Raw genomic sequence first — 20,233 nt, forward strand, 5'->3', positions numbered from 1 at the left:
ACTGCTTCCTGTAATGATTAATTTGTATTTGTGTGTAGGTGTCAGATAATATTTAAAATAATTTACAGAACTAGTCAAGGCACTTGAGTGTAAAGAATAAAACATTGGATTTAGAATATATTGAATATTTGTGTATTTTCAATATCCTTATAAATTTTACAAGCTTACAACTAATAGTGCAATTTGTTCTATTTTCTGGTCTTGTGTTATCTGGCTATTTAGAGTTTGATAGATTTATTGCACTTTTTTCCTGGAGATGAAGATGGTGTACAAAATCTTCCCCTCAACTTTTCTTTAACCAAGAATTCCATGAAATATATTGAGAGAGAGTGACTAGTTCCAAGTCACTTAGTCACCTTCCACATGAAACAGTAAATTTGAATCTTAGTCTTCTCAATCCAGTCGTCTTAACCACAATACCGTATTAGCTTTAGTGGTACTGTATTTAACATTTTGAAACCTAAACAGGCATTGGATACTGTAAAAAAAAAAAAAACTTGTTTTTTTGGGGTGGAAAAGCTTATATATCTGAAGTTATACCTAAAATGGCAAAAGTGTGAAGGAAAACTATGAGTATTGGTATAGGTTCCTTACAAATCTATTATACTTAAAATGAATAGGGGTTACTAGAAATGAGGATTTACAGGGAAAGAGAAAGACAGTACTCTTTCAAAGGTTGTGTGAGTGGTCCTTTCTCCTTAAAAGCTATGTCGAACATTATGTATGTTGTACAAATTGTTCATTTCTGCTTAATATATCTATCTTCATTGAAGAGAGATGAAAAGATTGCAGAAAATATGACTTCAGTAACAGGGTGATCAGTGCCTGGAATGCACTACCTGACTCTGTAGTTTCTTCCCCAACCCCCCAAAACTTTAACCTTAAACTGTCTACTGTTGACCTCACCCCAATCCTAAGAGGTCTGTAAGGGGCGTGCATAAGTGCATGAGCATGCCTGCCGTCCCTGTCCTAATATTCTTTTTTACTTACCCTTTTCATGTATTCAAATTATGTTTATACTTTTACCTGTTATCTTATATATGCTTGACAAATAAACTTATGATTATGATTATGATGATTATATTGGAGCTGTGGTGGCATAGTGGTTAGAATGCAGTATTGCAAGCTAATTCAGCTCACTGCCAGGAGTTCAATCCTCACCAGCTCAAGGTTGACTCAGCCTTCCATCCTTCCCAGGTTGGTAAAATGGGAACCCAGATTGTTGGGGGCAATATGTTGACTCTGTAAACTGCTTAGAGAGTGCTATAAAGCACTAGGGAGCTGTATATAAGTGCTATTACTATTGCTATTAAGTTGGGAGTCACTAATAAGGACACTTTAAGACAAGTGTAGTTTGTTCTGTTCTTGAATATTTAAGCTTTTCATGTTTAGTTTAAATGTATTCTTGCTAGCATTATCACTATCTTACAGTGGTCTATTTGAAACTGCTTGAAAAACTTTTTAATTTTTTGATTAATTATTTTTAATTCATTAACTTTTATTCAGACACTTTGATTATAATATTTGAAAGACTGAAGCAGTATCTATTTGAGAAGTAAAGACTATTCCTATTGACCAGAGAGATTCATCATTTTCAGCTGCCTGGAAAGAGACAGTCCAGAAGCTTCAAATAGTCCAAACTGTAGCAGTGGGATCAGTGGTCAACATGCCTTGATATGCCCATTTAACAATTCTGCTTTGCAAGCTCCACTGGTTGCCAGTTTGCTTCTGGATGTGGCAGCTGTTATCTATAAAGCCCTACATGATATAGGACCTGATTACTTGAGGGACCACCTTTATTTTATAGTATCTGCCCAACCACTTTGATCTTGTAGAATTGGCATCCTCTGGGTTTCTTTAATTAAACAATGTCATCTATCAGGACCCAGGAAATGTGCCTTCTGTAGCAGTGCCTGCCCTCTGGAATTTCTCTTAAGATCCAGATGGGCCCCACTTGACTGTTGTTTAGAAGAGTCATGAAGACCTGGCTGTCCACCCAGGCCTTTGGTAAAGGAGAGTGAGATTTTTCACTTCACTTCATTCCATCCTGTTGTTCTTGTCTTGTTTTATATTTTTAAAAAATCAATTCTATTGTAATTTATTGTAAATCACCCAGAATCACTGGAAGGTATATCAGTATTATTATTACTAGGCGAACAACAGCCTTATTCCCTCTATCACTCTCTCTGATGTCAGTGGAATTATTTGATATACATTTGAAGGTTTCCAGATGTTCCTGAATCCTAATAGTGTAGGCTTTAGGTCTGTAGGGCAGCTAGCATAAACAAAGTTGACAAGGTATGAAGTACTTATGGGAATCACTCTCACTTAAATTTATTTGTGAAAGGCATCCATTAGAGATTTTGATGCTTAGAGGATTGTATGATACATATGTATCACAAATATTATAAAGCAAACTATGATAATAAGAAAAAAGGTGTTAGTGGAATGCTCTCCAGCACTTACTGAACTATCAAATCAATTTTTTATTATGGCCCTAAGGCCAACAGACGGAAAGAAATAAAATAGTTAAAAATGAAAATAGATAACATTTAAAATTAATATACATTTTCCAGACTCGGGGAGAAGTGAATAGTAGATACAATGCAGAATTGGGCAACACAAAGTATATTTATAAAATGTGGGCAATCAAGGACAAACAGAATTTATGATCCCTCTCAGAAATGTCTTAAAGATAGGATAAATGAAAGACATAAGGATTTTCTGTACAGATAGAACTGAAAAAAGTTTTGCTGTCCATATAATTATATATACATTGAACAAGGAATATTTTTGTAATATTGAACCAAGATGGTGTAGGACAGTGGCACTGAACTAAAAAAAAAATTGCAACATCTCATCAGTTGAAAAAAGATGTTGATGCTGACTTTGAATAGGTACTAGACTTGTCTGGACTCAGAAACTAAACAGGATTGGGTTGATTAGTATTTGGATCAGAGACTGTCAATAAATGGCCTATACATTAAGAATCCAGAAAACCTCTTTGAACACGGGTGTCAAACTTGCCGCATCACATTGATGTCATGTGACATATTGTGACAGTTTTTGCCTTCATGGCGCTGCGGTGGACATGACGCATCGGCCCTGCGGGCTACCAGTTTGACACCTCTGTCTTTGAAGAAAAAAGTGGCAAATTGCTTTCATAACACTGTCATGTTTATCTAGCCACAAAATATTGACATCTGAAGACATTGTTATCTTTCTATCTTATTGAAAGTTTTGTATGCAGAACTGAATTATCCAGACAAACCATAATAATTGGACTTAACTTTACAATCTCAATTTTCTTCCTCAGAACTTTTGCCTTTATTCTTTGAAGTACCCAAAAATAAGATTCCTCTTGATTTCAGTCAGACATGGTGAGTGAATCCATTAATTTGTGTGAATTATTTCTCACACTGATAAAAAAAACCTGACAGACATCAAAGTAAATTTATTTTGTAAATTTATACAGCTGGTCATCTCACAAATGTGACTCTAAGCAATGTACAAAATTAAAAACAATACAAAAAACATCTTTAAAAAGATAAAAAGTAATTTAAAAATAATAAATACTTACAAACTGCTCTTCCTTCTGAAAATAAGCAAGAAGCCCTTTACATAGAAAGAATGGGAAAAAATAAACATAAACAAGCCAGTTTAAAGTTGTCTTTATATAGATTTTTCATTTGAACAAAGAGCACTCACTGGAATCTTTCCTCTAGTAGATTCTGTTAATTAGACCTCTAGGAAACTAGAAAAGATCCTAAAAAGTTTATATTGAATAAAGAGATCTTAATTTAGAGATCTAGTCAACTGTCAGCATATAACAGCTAGAGACTGCCAACATGTAAGTGATCTGTTCCAATTGTATATTGTCTGCACCTTTATCTGGATCATATTTCTATTACAGGTAGCCCTCACTGATTGTAATTGGGATTGAGAATTATCACTGAGCAACACTGTCATAAAGCACGATCTTATGAGCGCACTGACCTATGATGGCAGTTCCATCAGTCCCAATTGCCATTGTTAGGTGAATCCCGTGGTCATTTCGAGCAGGTTTCTCTATTGACTTTGTTTGTTGGAAGCCAGCAGTGAGCTTCGCAAATGTTGGTCATGTGATTATGGGATGCTGGGATGTTGTAATAGCAAGCTGGTTGCTAAACTCTAGAGTCATGATTACATGTCCATTGGGGTGGCTGCAGTATGAAGACTGGTTGTAAGTCCCGTTTGCTCAGCACCATCGTCATTTCAAATAGTCACTGAATGATTGGTTGTTATATGACGATTACCTATAATTCAATTTTTATTCACTTTTCTATTCAGAGGCACATAAAACAGTTTAAATGCTAATGTGAGGGAAGTTATTTACAGAGGATGTTAAAGAACTCTTGAAGAAACTACATCAATTCCTAAGGACTTACTTAAAACAGGTAGCAGAAACCAGTTTGCATCAGAGAAGTAAAAAAAAAAAGATATCCTTAGTTTCCTGTAGCTAAACTCACAAGAACATTAACTACCAGATCACAAAGAAACCCTGTAACAGTACCTTAATTTGCAAATGGGAGAATTCTGTAATTCATGTAATTTCAGGAATTTAAATAGGGTACTTTCTGGCAGACTTTCAAGATCTGATATTGTACCCTGCAATAATTGACTTCAAATAGTTTTTGCAGTGTCTGTTTTCTGGCCTGGCCTATCTTGAAGAGCTGACACTAGTGAATCATATAGAGTTTGTGTCCTAATTGCATTCTCTTCTGCTCAATTGATGGAACACTGACAGCCTTTCATCTGATGTACCGTATTTTCCGGTGTATAAGACGACTGGGCGTATAAGATGACCCCCAAATTTTCCTGTTAAAATATAGGATTTGGGCTATACTCACCGTATAAGACTAGCCCTCTTCCAACGCACACCAAATAAAAATTAAAAAAACATCAACTGGCTCACCCACAATGTAAAAGCAGCTGTGCTAGACCCAAAATGGCCCCTGAAACAAGCAGGAATCTCACACAGCCACAAAAAGCCCAAAAAAACAACTTTCACACTTTACACACACAAAATTCCACATACAGCTTTGTGAGATTTTGTGTGTTTTTGTAGTTAGAGTGAAACACTACAAAAACACACTATATCTCAGAAAGCTGCACAAATATTATTTTATTTTATTTTTATTTTTATATGAAAGCTAAATTTAAAACTTCCTAAACTTTAAATGGCTAGGTCTAAAAAAGAACAACTAAAAAAACCCCCAATTAACTATTTTTTTTAAAGATCCCAAAGGAGAAAAAAACTTACCCAATAGAACAGGGGTCTCCAACCTTGGCAACTTTAAGACTTGTAGACTTTAACTCCCAGAATTCCTCAGCCAGCTTTGTTTTGCTGGCTGAGGAATTCTTGGAGTTGAAGTCCACAACTCCTTGCCTGCTTGATTTCAGGCAGGGAGTTGCTTGCTGATGGAATGGATTCAGGCAAGCGAAGCAAGGCAAGCGAAGCAAGGCAAGCAGCTAAGGCAGTGGTTCTCATCCTTCCTAATGCCGCGACCCTTTAATACAGTTCCTCATGTTGTGGTGACCCCAACGATAAAGTTATTCCTAAAACCATCAAAAATATGTGTTTTCCGATGATCTTAGGCCAGGGGTCCCCAACTTTTTGGACCTCAGGGACCACCAACTTCATAATTTTAAATTTCGCAGTTCAGACAATAATGATTTTACCCAGCCAACAAAGCACACTGTACTTATATCCTTCCTCATCCATTTTCTTAAAAAAGAGGGGGAAAAAACACTTTTAAGGTTTTACTAAAAACAGTTTCCAATTATATAGTATTGGCATAAAGCCTGGTTAAAGCAAACATGCTTAGTCATAAAGACTTGAGGCAAGCCATTCTGCTTAAAGTTTAAATTGAACTTAAGTGCATTATCCGGTTTAATGCAGATTACTTCTGGCTGAAATACCATAAATTGGGCATCTTAACCATAAACCAGGGATATGAATTTTTTTTGTATGGGTGCTGAAGGCTATAGTAAGTACAACATGTTGGAGCCTGCACTGCAATAGGGGACGGAAACATATAAAAGCTTTAAAAATACAGGAAGATTAAATATTGTTACTGTTAATGTAATCATCTGGACTCCCAGTACAGGATGGGGTCCTTCAGGCACTCTCCCTCCTCTCTGTCTCTCTCTTTCTCTGTCTCCCACTCTTTCTCTCTCATTTTCGCTTTCTCTCTCTCTCTCCCCCCTCTCTCTCTCCCCCACTTTCTCATTCTCTCTTTCTCTCTCTCTCCCACTCTTTCTCTCATTCTTTCTCCACCCTCTTTCTCTCTTTCTCCCACTCTCTTTCTTTCTTTCTCTCTCCCCTTCTCTCCCCCCACTCTCTCATTCTCTCTTTCTCTCTGTCCCCCTTTCTCTCTCTCCCCCCACTTTCTCTCTCTCATTCTGATTCTCTTTCATTTTGTCTCTCTCTCTCTCATTCTCTGATTCTTTGATTCTCTCTCTTTCATTCTTTGTCTCTTTCTCTCTCTGTCTCATTCTGATTCTCTCTCTCTCATTCTCTCTTTCATTCTTTGTCTCTTTTTCTCTCTGTCTCATTCTGATTCTCTCTCTTTCTCTCTCATTCTCTCTCTCTCTTATCTCAATGGCCAGCCAGTGTCTTGGGGCTGAGAGGAAGTCAAGCATCTCCCTGAGAGACTGGGGGTTGGAAGAAGTGTGGGAGCGAAGCACTACTTGAACTTGTGCGGCGTGAGCATTCGCCTTGGTATATTTGCACCAGCCGATGGCCAAGGCAGCCCTCATCTCTCTGCTGAAAGTGCAGCATCAGGATTCTGCCTTAGTATATTTGCGGCACAAGGCAGCCCTCATCTCCTGATGCTTGGGACTCCGAGCGGTAAATGGTGACTGGTCCGGGGAGCAGCTGGATTTTGCTCTCCATTGCGGACGCCAGATCAGCCCCCTGCAAGATCTCATCTTTCGAGGAGCGCTCCCTGAAGTGGCACTGGAAACTTTGGTCGGGCTCCTCCAGAGACGAGAGCCTGCAGGGGGCCGATCTGGTGTCTGCAATGGAAAGCAAAATCCAGCTTCTTCTCTCTGCTGTGAAACTCCGCGCAGAAACCAGCTGGTTCCAGCATTGAGTGGCATGCAGGCTTGACGAGATCCGCACAGCTTCCCGAATCTGAGTTGCTGGCGCTGACAACATTGAGGGGAAGCTGTGCCAATCTCGTCAAGCCTGCATGCCACTCAATGCTGGAACCAGCTGGTTTCTGAGCGGAGCTTCCCCCAGACATCCAGGGGGATATTAGCGACGCTCCGACTTCCCCAGACAGGTGGGGCTCGCCATCGCTGGGGGTCAGCTGGGGAAGTCGGAGCGTCGGTAATATCCCCCTGGATGCCTGGGATGGCGGGGGAAGCTTCGCGTAGTAATCAGCTGGGTCCAGCATTCAGCGGCATGCAGCCTTGACAAGATCGGCACAGCTTCCCCTCAATGTTGTCGGCGCTCCCGTAGCGTCATCGGTGATTCGGGTACCCGGCATATAAGACGACCCCCGACTTTTGAGGTGATTTTCCTGTGTTAAAAAGTCGTCTTATACGCCGGAAAATACGGTACTATCAAAATAAAGCTACAGATAGCTTCCCTGTTTATTCCAGAACCCGTAACAGAGATTTCTTTCCTTCTTACACTTTTATGAAAAAAATCAGGAAAAAGAAGTGCCATGTTGACACTGCATGACACTAGTCATGTTTAATCTGTTTCACTTGTGGCCTATCAGGATGGATCAAAGGAAAGGACCCTCTCAGCCATTTTTAAGCAATTGAGAGATCACGAGGCCTTGTGCAATAAACCATCCAAACACAGCACAAACCATTCAGTGAAGGGATTTCAGCAGGTTTCAAGAACTTTCCTTAGTAGAAAAAAATGATAAGGTAACAGTCTGATTTATCACTTTCTCCAGCTACTACAGAATCAATGCATGACATTTTTTTTTCTTAATACAGGAGTACTGTTTATCTAAGTATCTTATCATGCAGCTGCCATTGCTTGTTAAAATGGCTTCTGGTCTAGTTTTCTCTTTCTGTACATGCTCAAATAGCTTTTAGGCACATTCTACTGTAAATTATAGTATTTGGTTTATAGACTCAATTGAGAAAATATTTTTTTTAAAAAAGTAGTATTGTTATCATTTTTACCCTGCCCTGTTCCTTAAAAAAACCCTCCAAAGATGATTTACAAAGTTAGTGATACGATTAAGTCTTATAAGAGCCTTGGTGGCGCAGCAGACTAAAGCGCTGTTAAGTAGCACCAGCTGCCTGCAATTACTGCGAGTTCAAATCTCACCAGGCTCAAGGTTGACTCAGCCTTCCATCCTTTCGAGGTAGGTAAATTGAGGACCCAGTTTGTGGGGGCAATAAGCTGACTTTGTATAAATATACAAAAGTATGAAGGCTATTGCTTAACGCATTGTAAGCCGCCCTGAGTCTCTGGAGAAAGGGCGGCATATAAATCGAACCAATAAATAAATAAATTATAATCTAAACTGCATAAATTGGGATAGAAATCATTTCTGATAGCTGGCTCTCTTGACTGAGTTTGAGCACATCTAGTAAAGGAGAGCCTGCCAGTTTTCATAACTATTGGTTTTATTAAACCAGTCTTACTGTTTTTTCTAACGTTCAGTTGAAAACTATAATCCATTAGTTTATGTTCTGCACTCTGGAACGATGGAAAACAAGTTTTTATCTTGTGTCACATTCTTTCAGATCCTTGAAAAGTGCCATCATATGCCATCTCAGTCTTTGCTAAATGCCCAATTTCCACCAAGGTCCTCATATAATTTTTTATCCAGTAATCTGATCATTCTGTCTTTTTTTTAATGATCATATTAGGTATATAACCACCTTTAACGTCATATGTACACAATAGTCAATATATCTACTGAACAACACAGAGTAAAGTGGAAATTACTTCCATTATTTAGAAATGATACTTCTGTTGATATACCCTAATACTGTATTTTTCTTTTCTGCATTATCACTCTCTGAGTCTTTACCCTGTTAAAAATTAGGGTCTTAAATGCATATAAAAGAAATATTGCCTATATTATTGCATATATTTTAAAGGTGTACCAGTACACAACAAAACAAAACAATCACCAAGCAAATTCTTCAAGAGCAACTGTAGTAGTTATTCTAACAGCTGGTACTATCCTAAGATAACCAAAGAGTTTAACTTAATCACATAAATCAAGTTATATCCAATAAGGATTGGAGTGACATTTCTAGAATATTTGAAGAACACAAGATGATGCAGCTGGGTTTGTGTTACATATTTGAAATAGTTTGTGGAATATTTTAATGTAGGAATGAAGACAAATGTTCTTGAAACACTAATTTAAAGCAGGTAGGAGAAGTGAACTAGGAATTGGTGTTTCTTTGAAGAAATGCTGTGCACGTCTGTGCACAAAAATAAACCTCCCATGTTTAACTTATTTATTTCGTGAACACATTTTTCATTATTTTCATGTAGAATTGTCTGAGATAATTTCACATAGACACACAAACACACAAACACAAACGACATAGAACATTTGTAATAAAAAAGAGGGTAATCTACTAGATAATTTATTTAGTTTGGGATTAGCACATGGTTAACTGAAATTTATTTTGCAAACTGTTGCTACTATGTTGCTGAACCAATCAAAGAATGGATGAAACTAATTTTTCCCTTCCCTTCCTCTTCTAATTTGGAATCCCCTTCCAGATAAATTATAACACCAATACACTTATCTGAGATTATAATAAAAGGGACTGTCGAGAGTAGAAAATCAGGTGTTCAGTAGTTCAAATGAATATAGCTACAAGAATCTAAACTACTAATGGTCAAAGCAAATTGGCAGTAGATAAGAGTCAGTGGAATTCAGGATGGGCTGGATTTAGATCTCTTGTGGGCACGAAGGGACTCGAGACTGATAATGTCTTACCTCAAATTTATCTTGGGTTCAACCTGGTCATCACCTATAGGGACAGGATTAATTCTAGTAATATATCCTGTAATAGTCTCTTAGCATCCTGCTATCTACATACAAATGAGATTAATTTGTATTTAGATATTTCACAAAGTGATGCTGATGGTACAGCAGAAAGATATTAGATATATTGAGATTTTTATGTGCCACGCTGAGCAGCTTATAGCAATGTAATAGTAATTAGCAAGCAATACTTTCAATAAAATGTGAAATCAAGGTATTTTTTTTAAAAAAATATCTCTGTGAGGTAATAAAAACATGTTTAAAACATAAATATTAATGAATAATGTAAGACTTTCTGAATAAGTAGTTTCATAAATTTCACGTAGGCACAGAAATAGTATTATCCTTTATAATACTATCCTTTATAATACTATACTAAGTATTCAAATTTTTACAAAAAATTACTTCCTATGTTTTGTTTGTTATTAGCTCTCAGTAAACTCAGGATTTGAGATTTTGTACAAGTGCATATACTTTTTATAGTATAATAGGAAGGTTACTACGGGTCATCTATTTGAATGGGAATCCTACCATTGAAAAGCTCTTGCATGTTGCTACATGAACATGCAAAGTATTTAAAATAAAATATGATCTCATTTTAATGATTATTTCTGCACTGTACACTTTCTGACATAAAACTTACAAAACAAAGCATGTTCACTTATAGCATGGTCTTTAAAATATGTTTTTAAATAGATGCTGAAGTTTCAATTTTTTATGTGTGAGAAACCTCTAATTGAAAATATATTTCTACGTTTCTATGTTACCGTATTTATCGGCGTATAACGCACACTTTTTCATCTTGAAAATAATGTGGAAATCGCATGTGTGCGTTATACGCCGATATGTATTAAAAAATACTGTAAAAAGAACGAATGGCGAGTTTACAGCATCTGAGACACTGTCGGAGATAGCCTGGGGTATGTTGGGGTCTTGGGCAGGGGTGAAATGCTCCCGGTTCGGACCGGCTCGGGCGAGTAGGTAGCGATGGCGGGCAGTTCAGAGAACCGGTAGCAAAAATCCCTGCCCCCGCCCCCCATGCCCAGCTGAGCCCCGCGATCGTCAGAGGCTTTTTTCCCTTTTAAATGGCTCTGAGCAGCCAAGCTCTGACATCCCAGCTGAATTGCCTGCTAATCAGGCAACTCAGAATCAGGATCGCCAGAGCCATGTAAAAGGAAAAAAGTTTCTCCCCCCCCCCCCCAGCCTCCGGCTTCCTTACCTTAGTTGCTGATTGCATGACGATCGCAATCCATGCATCAGCAATCAACTGAATATCCCTGGCTGCAATCAAGCTCATTGGTGAGCAGCTCTTTCTGCCTGCCTGCCTTGACTTAGGAATTCTGGGAGTTGAAGTCCACAAGTCTTAAAGTTGCCAAGATTGGAGACCCCTGTTCTGTTGGATAAGTTTTTTTTCCCTTTGGGAGCTTTAAAAAAAATAGTTAATTGGGGGTTTTTTTAGTTGTTCTTTTTTTAGACTTAGACTTAAAGTTTAGGAAGTTTTAAATTTAGCTGCTTTTATAGAAAATAAAAATAAATAAAAATAACATAATATTTGTGCAGCTTTCTGAGATTTAGTGTGTTTCTGTAGTGTTTCACTCTAACTATACAAACACACAAAATCTCACAAAGCTGTATGTGGAATTTTGTGTGTGTAAAGTGTGAAAGTTGGTTTTTTCGGCTTTTTGTGGCTGTGTGAGGTTCCTGCTTGTTGCAGGGGCCATTTTGGGTCTAGCACAGCTGCTTTTACATTGTGGATGAGCCAGTTGTGTGCAGTGCATTGTGACTGTGGCTGTGATTGAACTACCTTTGTTATGCTTCAAAGTTCTTTATTTAAAATTTACTTTTTTTCCTGAAACTTCCTTCTTAAAATTAAGGTGCGTGTTATACCAGTGCCAGTGCGCGCTATACACCGATAAATACGGTATATGAAAATATATTTCTAAATGCCGGATATTTTTGTATTAAAGATCTCTCTCTCTCTCTCTCTCTCTCTCTCTCTCTCTCTCTCTCTCTCTCTCTCTCTCTCTCTCTCTCTCTCTCATAGTATTTATTCATAGTACAGAGTAGTACCGTGAAAATTAAATATGCACAGAAAAATGAAAAATAACTAATTTTCAACCTGGATCAAACCTTTTCCCAGATCTTACTTTGAGAAAAATGTGCACCTGCATGGGGGGTGGGGGTGGAGGTAATCTGCGCCAGGCATAAATATAACAGTTACAGTAGTAGAAGAACAATGGTATTGAAAATTAGGAATCATAACAAAGTAACTTCAAGATGAATGCGTCTTCAAAATTATTGGTTTCTAGCAGAGGGATTGTGGTTTGACAATGCATAAAATCATCTTTCCATTAAACCTTGTAATATCTTGCCTTAAACAAAAGGAAAACTGAATAACTTCATGGTTATGAATACAAAACAATATTTGAAAAAATAAATGAGTGCTCATTGAAGATCTACAGCATAAGTTAGAAAAAAAATCTGAAACAGACACGTGTAAGAGTTTAATGTTTTAAGCAGCAGAGATTTCTGCTTAACTCAGTCTAAGTAGTGGGGCATTTCCTTGAAAGAGGGATTGGAGGAGATACAAGTGGATCAAAAGGAAGGAGCTATGCAGCAAATGCAGCAAGAGATTGAAGAAGAGACTACTATGATGGACACTACAGGTATAGACTTTTTATGTTCACAACATAAACATGGGTTTTAAATGCCTAATGTGGAATATAAAATCGGCAAATACCTTGCAAAAAAGAAAAAAAGCTATTTCACTATTTTAAAAAGTTAAAGCAAGATGCAATTTGTGTACAGGAAACAAGAAAAAGGACAAAAATATTTGATTCATAAACATTTGAGGTAAGAATTTATTATGTCAGGGACAAGTAAGCAAAATGAAGTTGTTTTGTATGTAAACCCACAATTATGATAAAAACTAGTATTGACTGGTGATTATGATAAATATGTGGGGGTTGAAATTAATTTGAATAAACCAAGATTCTGATATATGCCTCAAATGATAACAAAGCTGCATTCTTTAAAGGACAATGAAAAACTAAATAGATTTGCCATATGGAAATTGATGGGTTTTTTGGAGACTGAAATGGCATAGTTTGCCCACAAAAATATAGAATCTCTGTGAAAGGCATTAGCAATAGCAATAGCACTTAGACTTACGTACAGTGCTTTACAGCCCTCTCTAAGCGATTTACAGAGTCAGCATATTGTCCCCAACAGTCTGGGCCCTCATTTTACCTACCTCAGAAGGATGGAAGACTGAGTCAACCTTGACCCAGTCAGGATTGAACTCCTGAAGTGAGCAGTAATTTAGACTGCAGTACTGCATTCTAACCACTGCACCACCATGGGTCCATTAAAACAATGGATGGCATTTTAAAAAAAATGATGGATAACTTTGAATCTATAGAGGCATGAAAATGGTAACAACAATACGTTTCTTTGAAAAACACGGATCTTGCTGAAGAATAAATATGTTTTGGATTTTTAAAATCTTGTTACATGTATTAGCCAATGACTTTCAATAATCCAGTGACTTTAACATATAAGAAGAGAGTTAGAACTTATAAATGGAAGCTAAAGCAAACTTTGCTACAAAAGGAATCAGTAATGGAGGAAATTGAAATAATTTTTTGAGATCAATATTTAAAAATTAATAATCAGAGGGAAACCAGAACTTTTCTTATGAGCAGCCAAATAGAAAATATTTATGGAATATTTTTTTCCTCAATGATAACAGCAGGAAGGCTACTACGTGCACAAAGATGGAAAAATACTGAAATACTCCCCAATGGAGAAATGGACTGTGGAAAATGGCAGAATTTGCAGAAATGGCAAAAGTGACCTGTTTGGGGATTAAACAATAAATACATTTATAAAAGACTAAGATCCTTTATTAACTTTTGAAAATGAAAATAAAATGAGTTATTTTTGGATTTGTTGATTAAAAAGGGTTGACTATGGGAAGACAGAAATTATGTAATATAATCTTGAATGGGGGAGAAGAGACAATAGGTCGGTTTGTAACTGTTGTAAAGACGATCGGACGTAATTTCTTTAAGTAATCTTGGCATTTTTTACTTTATACTGTTTCTTGCACTTTTGTCTTTTTCTTAATCTTTCTCCATGTTAATCTTTATTCATGTTACAATATATTATATATTAGAAGAATAATATATTAGTGGAATTTTGCTGCCAGTATCAGATTTGGAGAGCAAAATTGTAGAATATGTCATAATAGCAAAATAGAGTATATATCCATAATAGAAGTCTAATCAAATGTAAATGGGACTGCTTCCCTTATGCACTGTATATTACATGGCAAGACAATTTTAGACTCTTGAAATATGATTTCTAAAAAAAACATGAGACTAATAGAAAGATACATAAACTAAACAAATAATAGCAATCTTCAATGTTCACTGTAAAGCACAATATCCAGATTATGGGAAACAAATGGAAAGAAATGGTGAATGTATTACTAGAAAATTTTCCCATGACGTTTTTTTTAATTCTTCATTTCTCCCTACTTTATTCTACTGTTGTAATCTAATGCAGACATTTTTCCTTTTATTATTTCAACAATAAAAATATATTTCAAATTAATCAAATCTTACATAAATGAGTTACACAGACACATATGTGTGCACACCAAGACGGGTACACAATTAATTCAAGCCCTAATAGATATAATGTATTCATGGCTTCTATGATTAAGATTTAATAGTGTATTTGTTTGAAATAGTTGTAATTGGAAACGTTAAAGCCTAGTCTCACTTAAAACTCCTATCAGAACCATAATTGACCTTAATTTGGTAACTCAGCTGTTTTAGTTCTAAGCATTTGCTTTTTTTCCATGTCACTTATGTTGATAGTATATGTGTTAGTGATACTGCATGGGTGGGCCAATAGCTATTTGATTGGCAGGGACAGTCTGTCGCCATAGTCATTTATAATTCCTGTCTATGCTAGGATAGCTTGTACTTCACTTAGCAGCAGACAGGTCAAGACACTTACTAAGAGAGACTGAGACAAAGGCAAAGCAGGCCCTGAAAAGCCGAATCTCTGCTTTAAAATCCTCAGTTTTACCAGATACTATTTTGTATTACTATTTTTTAGTAATGCCCTTTGATTGCGAATAATTTTGGACCAAGTGACAATAGTATAATGTCAAAACCAGGGAAAACTTCCTTAAATCATGGCTTGGTTTCTTTTGATCTCCCAAGTACAAAAGAGCCTTTGCCACACCAAACTGTGATGAAGATATTTAGCATCAGCATCATTACCCAAGGTCTTCCTTTTTGTCGTAGACGGGTAAGTTTGAAAATGTTTTCCCCTTGTATGGGAAGGGATATATCTAAGTTATGAAATTATGTATCTTTAAGTACTGTAACTTGGTTGTAATTATTTCCAGTTCATAAATCCTTTATTTCTTTAGAGTAAGAAAAATAAATATATATAATATGCTTTAAGAAGGTTTGATTCCTTTTTATTACCACACATTAACCTCAAAATAAATGTCAAAGAACAAATACAAGATTATAAAAAATAATGTGTAGCATTTTCTGGAAATTTCCTCAGTGCTGCCACAACTCTTTGTAACTGCTGATACAGAAGAGGAATAAATACATGTTATTTGAGAAACGTATTTTTTTAAACCTTGTTGAAATGTTAACATTAATATTTTATATGATTAAAGTGCACTGAACATTTCTATGTCTTATAAAAAGTCTTGGTTTCTCAGTAATAAATTGCTAGCTTTTAAGTTACTATAATTTTAAATACTACTAATAAAGTCAATTAATTATTTCTTATATTGCTTTCATATTTCATGTCTATCTTACATGTTTCTTAGTTCCAAAAACTTTTTAAAATAATTCTAATTAAATTATACTTCAACAACATGCTTTGATCACACAATATTCCATGAGTTATTTAATTTAACATGGTATATTTTTATTTCTCAAATACTTCTTAAGCTTTGTTTGTAATTTTGAATTAATTTTCCCTATGATGTGATTAGATATCGAATCAAGCAAGATATTTATTCTTTCAAAAATTTACACAGTGAAACCACTGAAAATAATTGTATTTAAATGATCTTGTTTGTACATAATGCTAGAAAGTTTCCTTTTCATTTAGACTGAGGTCAGATGATCTATCAGTGCGGTTACCTGATATGTATGCTACAGTTTACTTACATTAAAACAGAGGTGGTAACGATGCTTAGTAATGCTTCTGAAAGGTTAAGACTATTTCTCTTTAGGAAAAAAAAACGTAACTCTTACTTTATGGGTAAGAGTTGACTGATAAACAATTTGGAAGCATATTTAAATTTTAAATACGATCAATATTTTGAACATTCTTAATTATTTAAACCTCTATAGTACCAGTTTTCTCCTTGTTTGAACTCAATCACTGTATAGGAAGCAAAAGCGTACAGCAATCCTTGCAGTAAAAATACTTTCTGTTAGGAGATCTGACAGTTCATGTCTTACGTTTCTCTATCACTAGTTATATTCAGCTTCCATTGAGAACATTACTATAAATGGCCATAGAACACAACAGTAGCCATCTACATTTCTGTTACTTCAATCAAGAAGCATAAAGAGGTCTAGCTCTATATATTAAGTGCTGGATTTGTTCATTTTAACATGGAAACGTATTTAGCATTCTGTAGCTCATAACTGAAACATCTATAGGTAAACTATTTCTCAACTAAATGAAATCCCACTTCTGGCTATACAATATTTCTTAAGAAGCTCATCATTAGAATTCCTGATTAAAACTTTTATCTTGCTTAATATTAATACTAAAGAAAGTTACATTGTCGTTTTGGTTTCCACATTTCACTGCAAAGAAGCATTTTCGAAATAGTGTTCCTCCCTTGATTCAGTCATCCATTGAGCAGAAACATTAAGTTCCTGTCAGTTTCTCTATTCCCATGAAAGCATGCAATTTTGCAATATGATTAGTGGATTTTAGAAGCTACAGCCTTCTACTAATAACTGGAAACTGAAGTTATTTTAATTTTATCTAGTCATATACCTGTTATTTTAGACAATGAAGTCTGCTTGTTCGTTTAGTATCTCTCTAGACCAGGGGTGTCAAATTGGCGCCCATGAGCCGGATGCGTAACGCACAGGCCATGCCCACCACAGCTTCGCGAAGGGAAAAAACATCGCAAAACATTACATGACAGAAACGTGATGCTGCAAGTTTGACACCGGTGCTCTAGACAATTATATCCTACATAGATGTAATTTATGCTAATATAGTAAATGTTTGATAGCCATCATCATCTGTTTGGATCTGCAATGCAGATTAAAAATCTTGAAGAATATCTGGAAGCTTCAACTGCTACAGAATGTGCCTATGTGAGCAATCTTGGGTACCCAAAGAAGGGTACACATAATACTTATGCTGCACAAGCTGCATTGGTACTGGTTTGCTTCCAGGTCCAATTCAAGATGTTGGTTATGACCTTTAAAGCCCTATATAGCACAGCACTTTGTTGCCTATGCGGTGGTCTTCGCTCAAGTGTTTTCCATGTGCAAATTCTGTAAGAGGAATAGACATATAGATACTTAGATTGTAGGAACCTAAAGTAATGCAATACTGAAATGATTGGGGGGGGGGGTTTATGATTGATTATTCATACTTTTTTTGTGCATAATTCAATCCAGTAAAATTTATATATGGTTTGTAGCATTTGGAATAATTATTTGCTCTATGAAGCTACAAAGTTCCAAAAGTTTTCTTGATAATGTCATTAATGGTACGTAGATAATGATAAAGGTAGCATTAATAGACAATGTTTAGACTTGATCTTTATATGCATTGCTTTTGCACTCTTGGTGCTATGTAGTATATTTAGTGAAAAACACTAAAAAACACTCATAGCAAGTTCATATTGAAAGTGTTACAATTTTAACTTTACTCTTTCGAGTATTATAAAACAGTAATAACTTCATAAAATTTTAATGTCTATATTTGCAATAATTAAGTAGAGTCAAATGGAGGCACATGGCTAGTCATAGGTTACTGGAAAGCAGACAAGTAAAGTTGATCTTGCTTATCTTTCTTATCTCTGAAATGACATATATCTGCACAGCTTAATTTTTCTCCCTAACCCGAACAGCTGAGCATGTTTTGAAACTAGTCAATGAACTGTAGCCACCTTCAGATTTTATTTTACAATAAATAGGCAAGGCATCCTAATAAAATAAATTTTATCCTAAAAACTAATAAATCTGTGAAATGGAGCATTATATTAATGTTAAAACTAAAATTTAATATGAAAAGTTGCATGGGACAGAAGTGTGATGGGCTGCAAAGAAAATGTTTGTAACCTCATTTAGTTATTGTTTGATTGATTTGTACCTCTTGGAATAAAAATACACTTGGCAGGTAACATAAACATCAGATTGCCAACTTTGTTCTAGATGTTTTCAAACATATAAACCAACCATTTGCATCTCTGCTTGGATTCATAGTTAATATCCCCAAAACATTGTTCAATTAATCAAGGATTAGCATTTACATTAAAAAAAAGTGTACTGTTTGGCAGCTCCTACTTTTTATTTCCATCTCTTTCAATCTGAATAGCTTCTCCATTAGTTGGTCTCAACAAAATGTATGCCCTGGTTTTGTATTCTCTAATGTTTTATTAATGCCAGACTTGTCCAAGTCACTACATATTGCCAATCATGAGAGTCCTTATAGAGTGCCATCTTAAAAAGATGAGTCATTTGTGACCGTAGCAAGTTTACATTCTTGGATAAAGGTTTTCAAAGGTGGGTTTCAGCAGGTTCTAACCGGTTCTGGAGAACCAGTAGTGGAAATTTTGAGTAGTTCGAAGAACTGGTAGTAAAAATTCTGACTGGCCCTGCCCCTATCTATTCTCTGCCTCCCAAGTCCCAGCTGATTGGGAGGAAATGGGATTTTGCAGTAACCATCCCCTGGAGAGGGGTAGGAATGGAGATTTTACAGTAGCCTTCCCCTGCCATGCCCACCAAGCCATGCCACACCCACAGAACCGGTAGTAAAAAAATTTGAAACCCACCACTGATCTAACTACACGGAAATTAAATTTAGTATTTGGCCAAGTTGCATAAGTATAGAGTATATATAGAGTATATTGTATAGAGTATATTGTAATAGTGCACTTTTACTATATTAAATATATGTTTGTAAAAATACATGTTGATAAAGCATTTCATTCTGTGTTCTGATGATATTTGAAAACAGTTATTTCTTAGTTTGCAGAATTTTAACCGTCAAGCATGGAGATTCCACCTCTGAAATTCAGAATTCATCCCTTTTACTTTGAGGGACTTTGAGGATGACTTTGCAGGGCAAAAATTCATCTAGTCCTGTGAAAGAAGTCTGCCCTATTTAACATTTTGTCTGCAAATGCCGAATTACAGACTATCACATCTGTTTTATTAAATATTTGCGATGGAATGCAATGTTAGTATTTTAGTAGTGCATAAATGAATATGCCGTTCTAATTGTTCTGAGTTACAAATGGCAGACATTCCTGAAAGCAAGTTGCTATTAATAACACTGTTATACATTTTCTTCTCATGATAACGCCAACAGCTGACAAGAATGCAGGCCATCTTGCCTATTTGCTTTAGTGCAGTTGCATTCCATTCACATTTTTCTCATAGCACATTGTTCTTCAACATCCCATTTTAAGAGATTCCCTAATTCCAAGATGGGTATCAATTCATAATTTTGGCAAAGTTCCCTGCACTTGAGAAAGAAAAAAGTGTTTATTGCAGATCTACTCTTTGATGCTAACAATATTTATCTTGTTAATTTCATTTTGGTTTTAATTATTTACTGGCTGCATATATTTCTGATCTTGTTCCTCGAGAACAAGCCTTATTATTGACATAATTGTATATACTGAATTTTCAAATTTACATTCAGTTTAACTATTACTTTATCAGATAGCTGAAACAAGGTTTGGAATATTTGTGGTGCAAGGGTTGGCTTAAGGATCTCAAGATAAGATAATAATTAATGTCTGGATTGATGCAGTTTTGATTCATTGATTTAGATTTTCAGTTTCTGCTTGCATATAGACATGACAAATAAATAGTTGGCCATGTAGGTACTTTCAGTGTAGCACTGCAGTTCTTACATGTAGTTCATATTAACTTATTTCACAAATTTTGTACGCT

General features: G+C 35.8%; 1 protein-coding gene across 2 annotated transcripts in view; it reads left to right on the forward strand.

Annotated features, from left to right (window-relative positions):
• The window catches only part of FBXW7 (F-box and WD repeat domain containing 7), a 114,160-nt gene that overhangs the window by 46,319 nt on the left and 47,608 nt on the right, over positions 1 to 20,233 (forward strand). Inside the window, exon 1 of one of the 2 annotated variants that reach the window (XM_034442926.3) lies at positions 15,020 to 15,353. The exons of the other annotated variant lie outside the window; for it this stretch is intronic. Within the exon in view, the coding sequence (XP_034298817.1) occupies positions 15,207 to 15,353 (147 nt within the window). The 5' untranslated portion in view covers positions 15,020 to 15,206. Of the gene's footprint in view, positions 1 to 15,019; positions 15,354 to 20,233 lie in introns of those variants that run through there. 2 annotated transcript variants of the gene reach the window in all.

This window comes from Pantherophis guttatus, chromosome 8 (assembly GCF_059756535.1).
Source record: "Pantherophis guttatus breed Tessera chromosome 8, ASM5975653v1, whole genome shotgun sequence".
NCBI lineage: Eukaryota > Metazoa > Chordata > Lepidosauria > Squamata > Colubridae > Pantherophis > Pantherophis guttatus.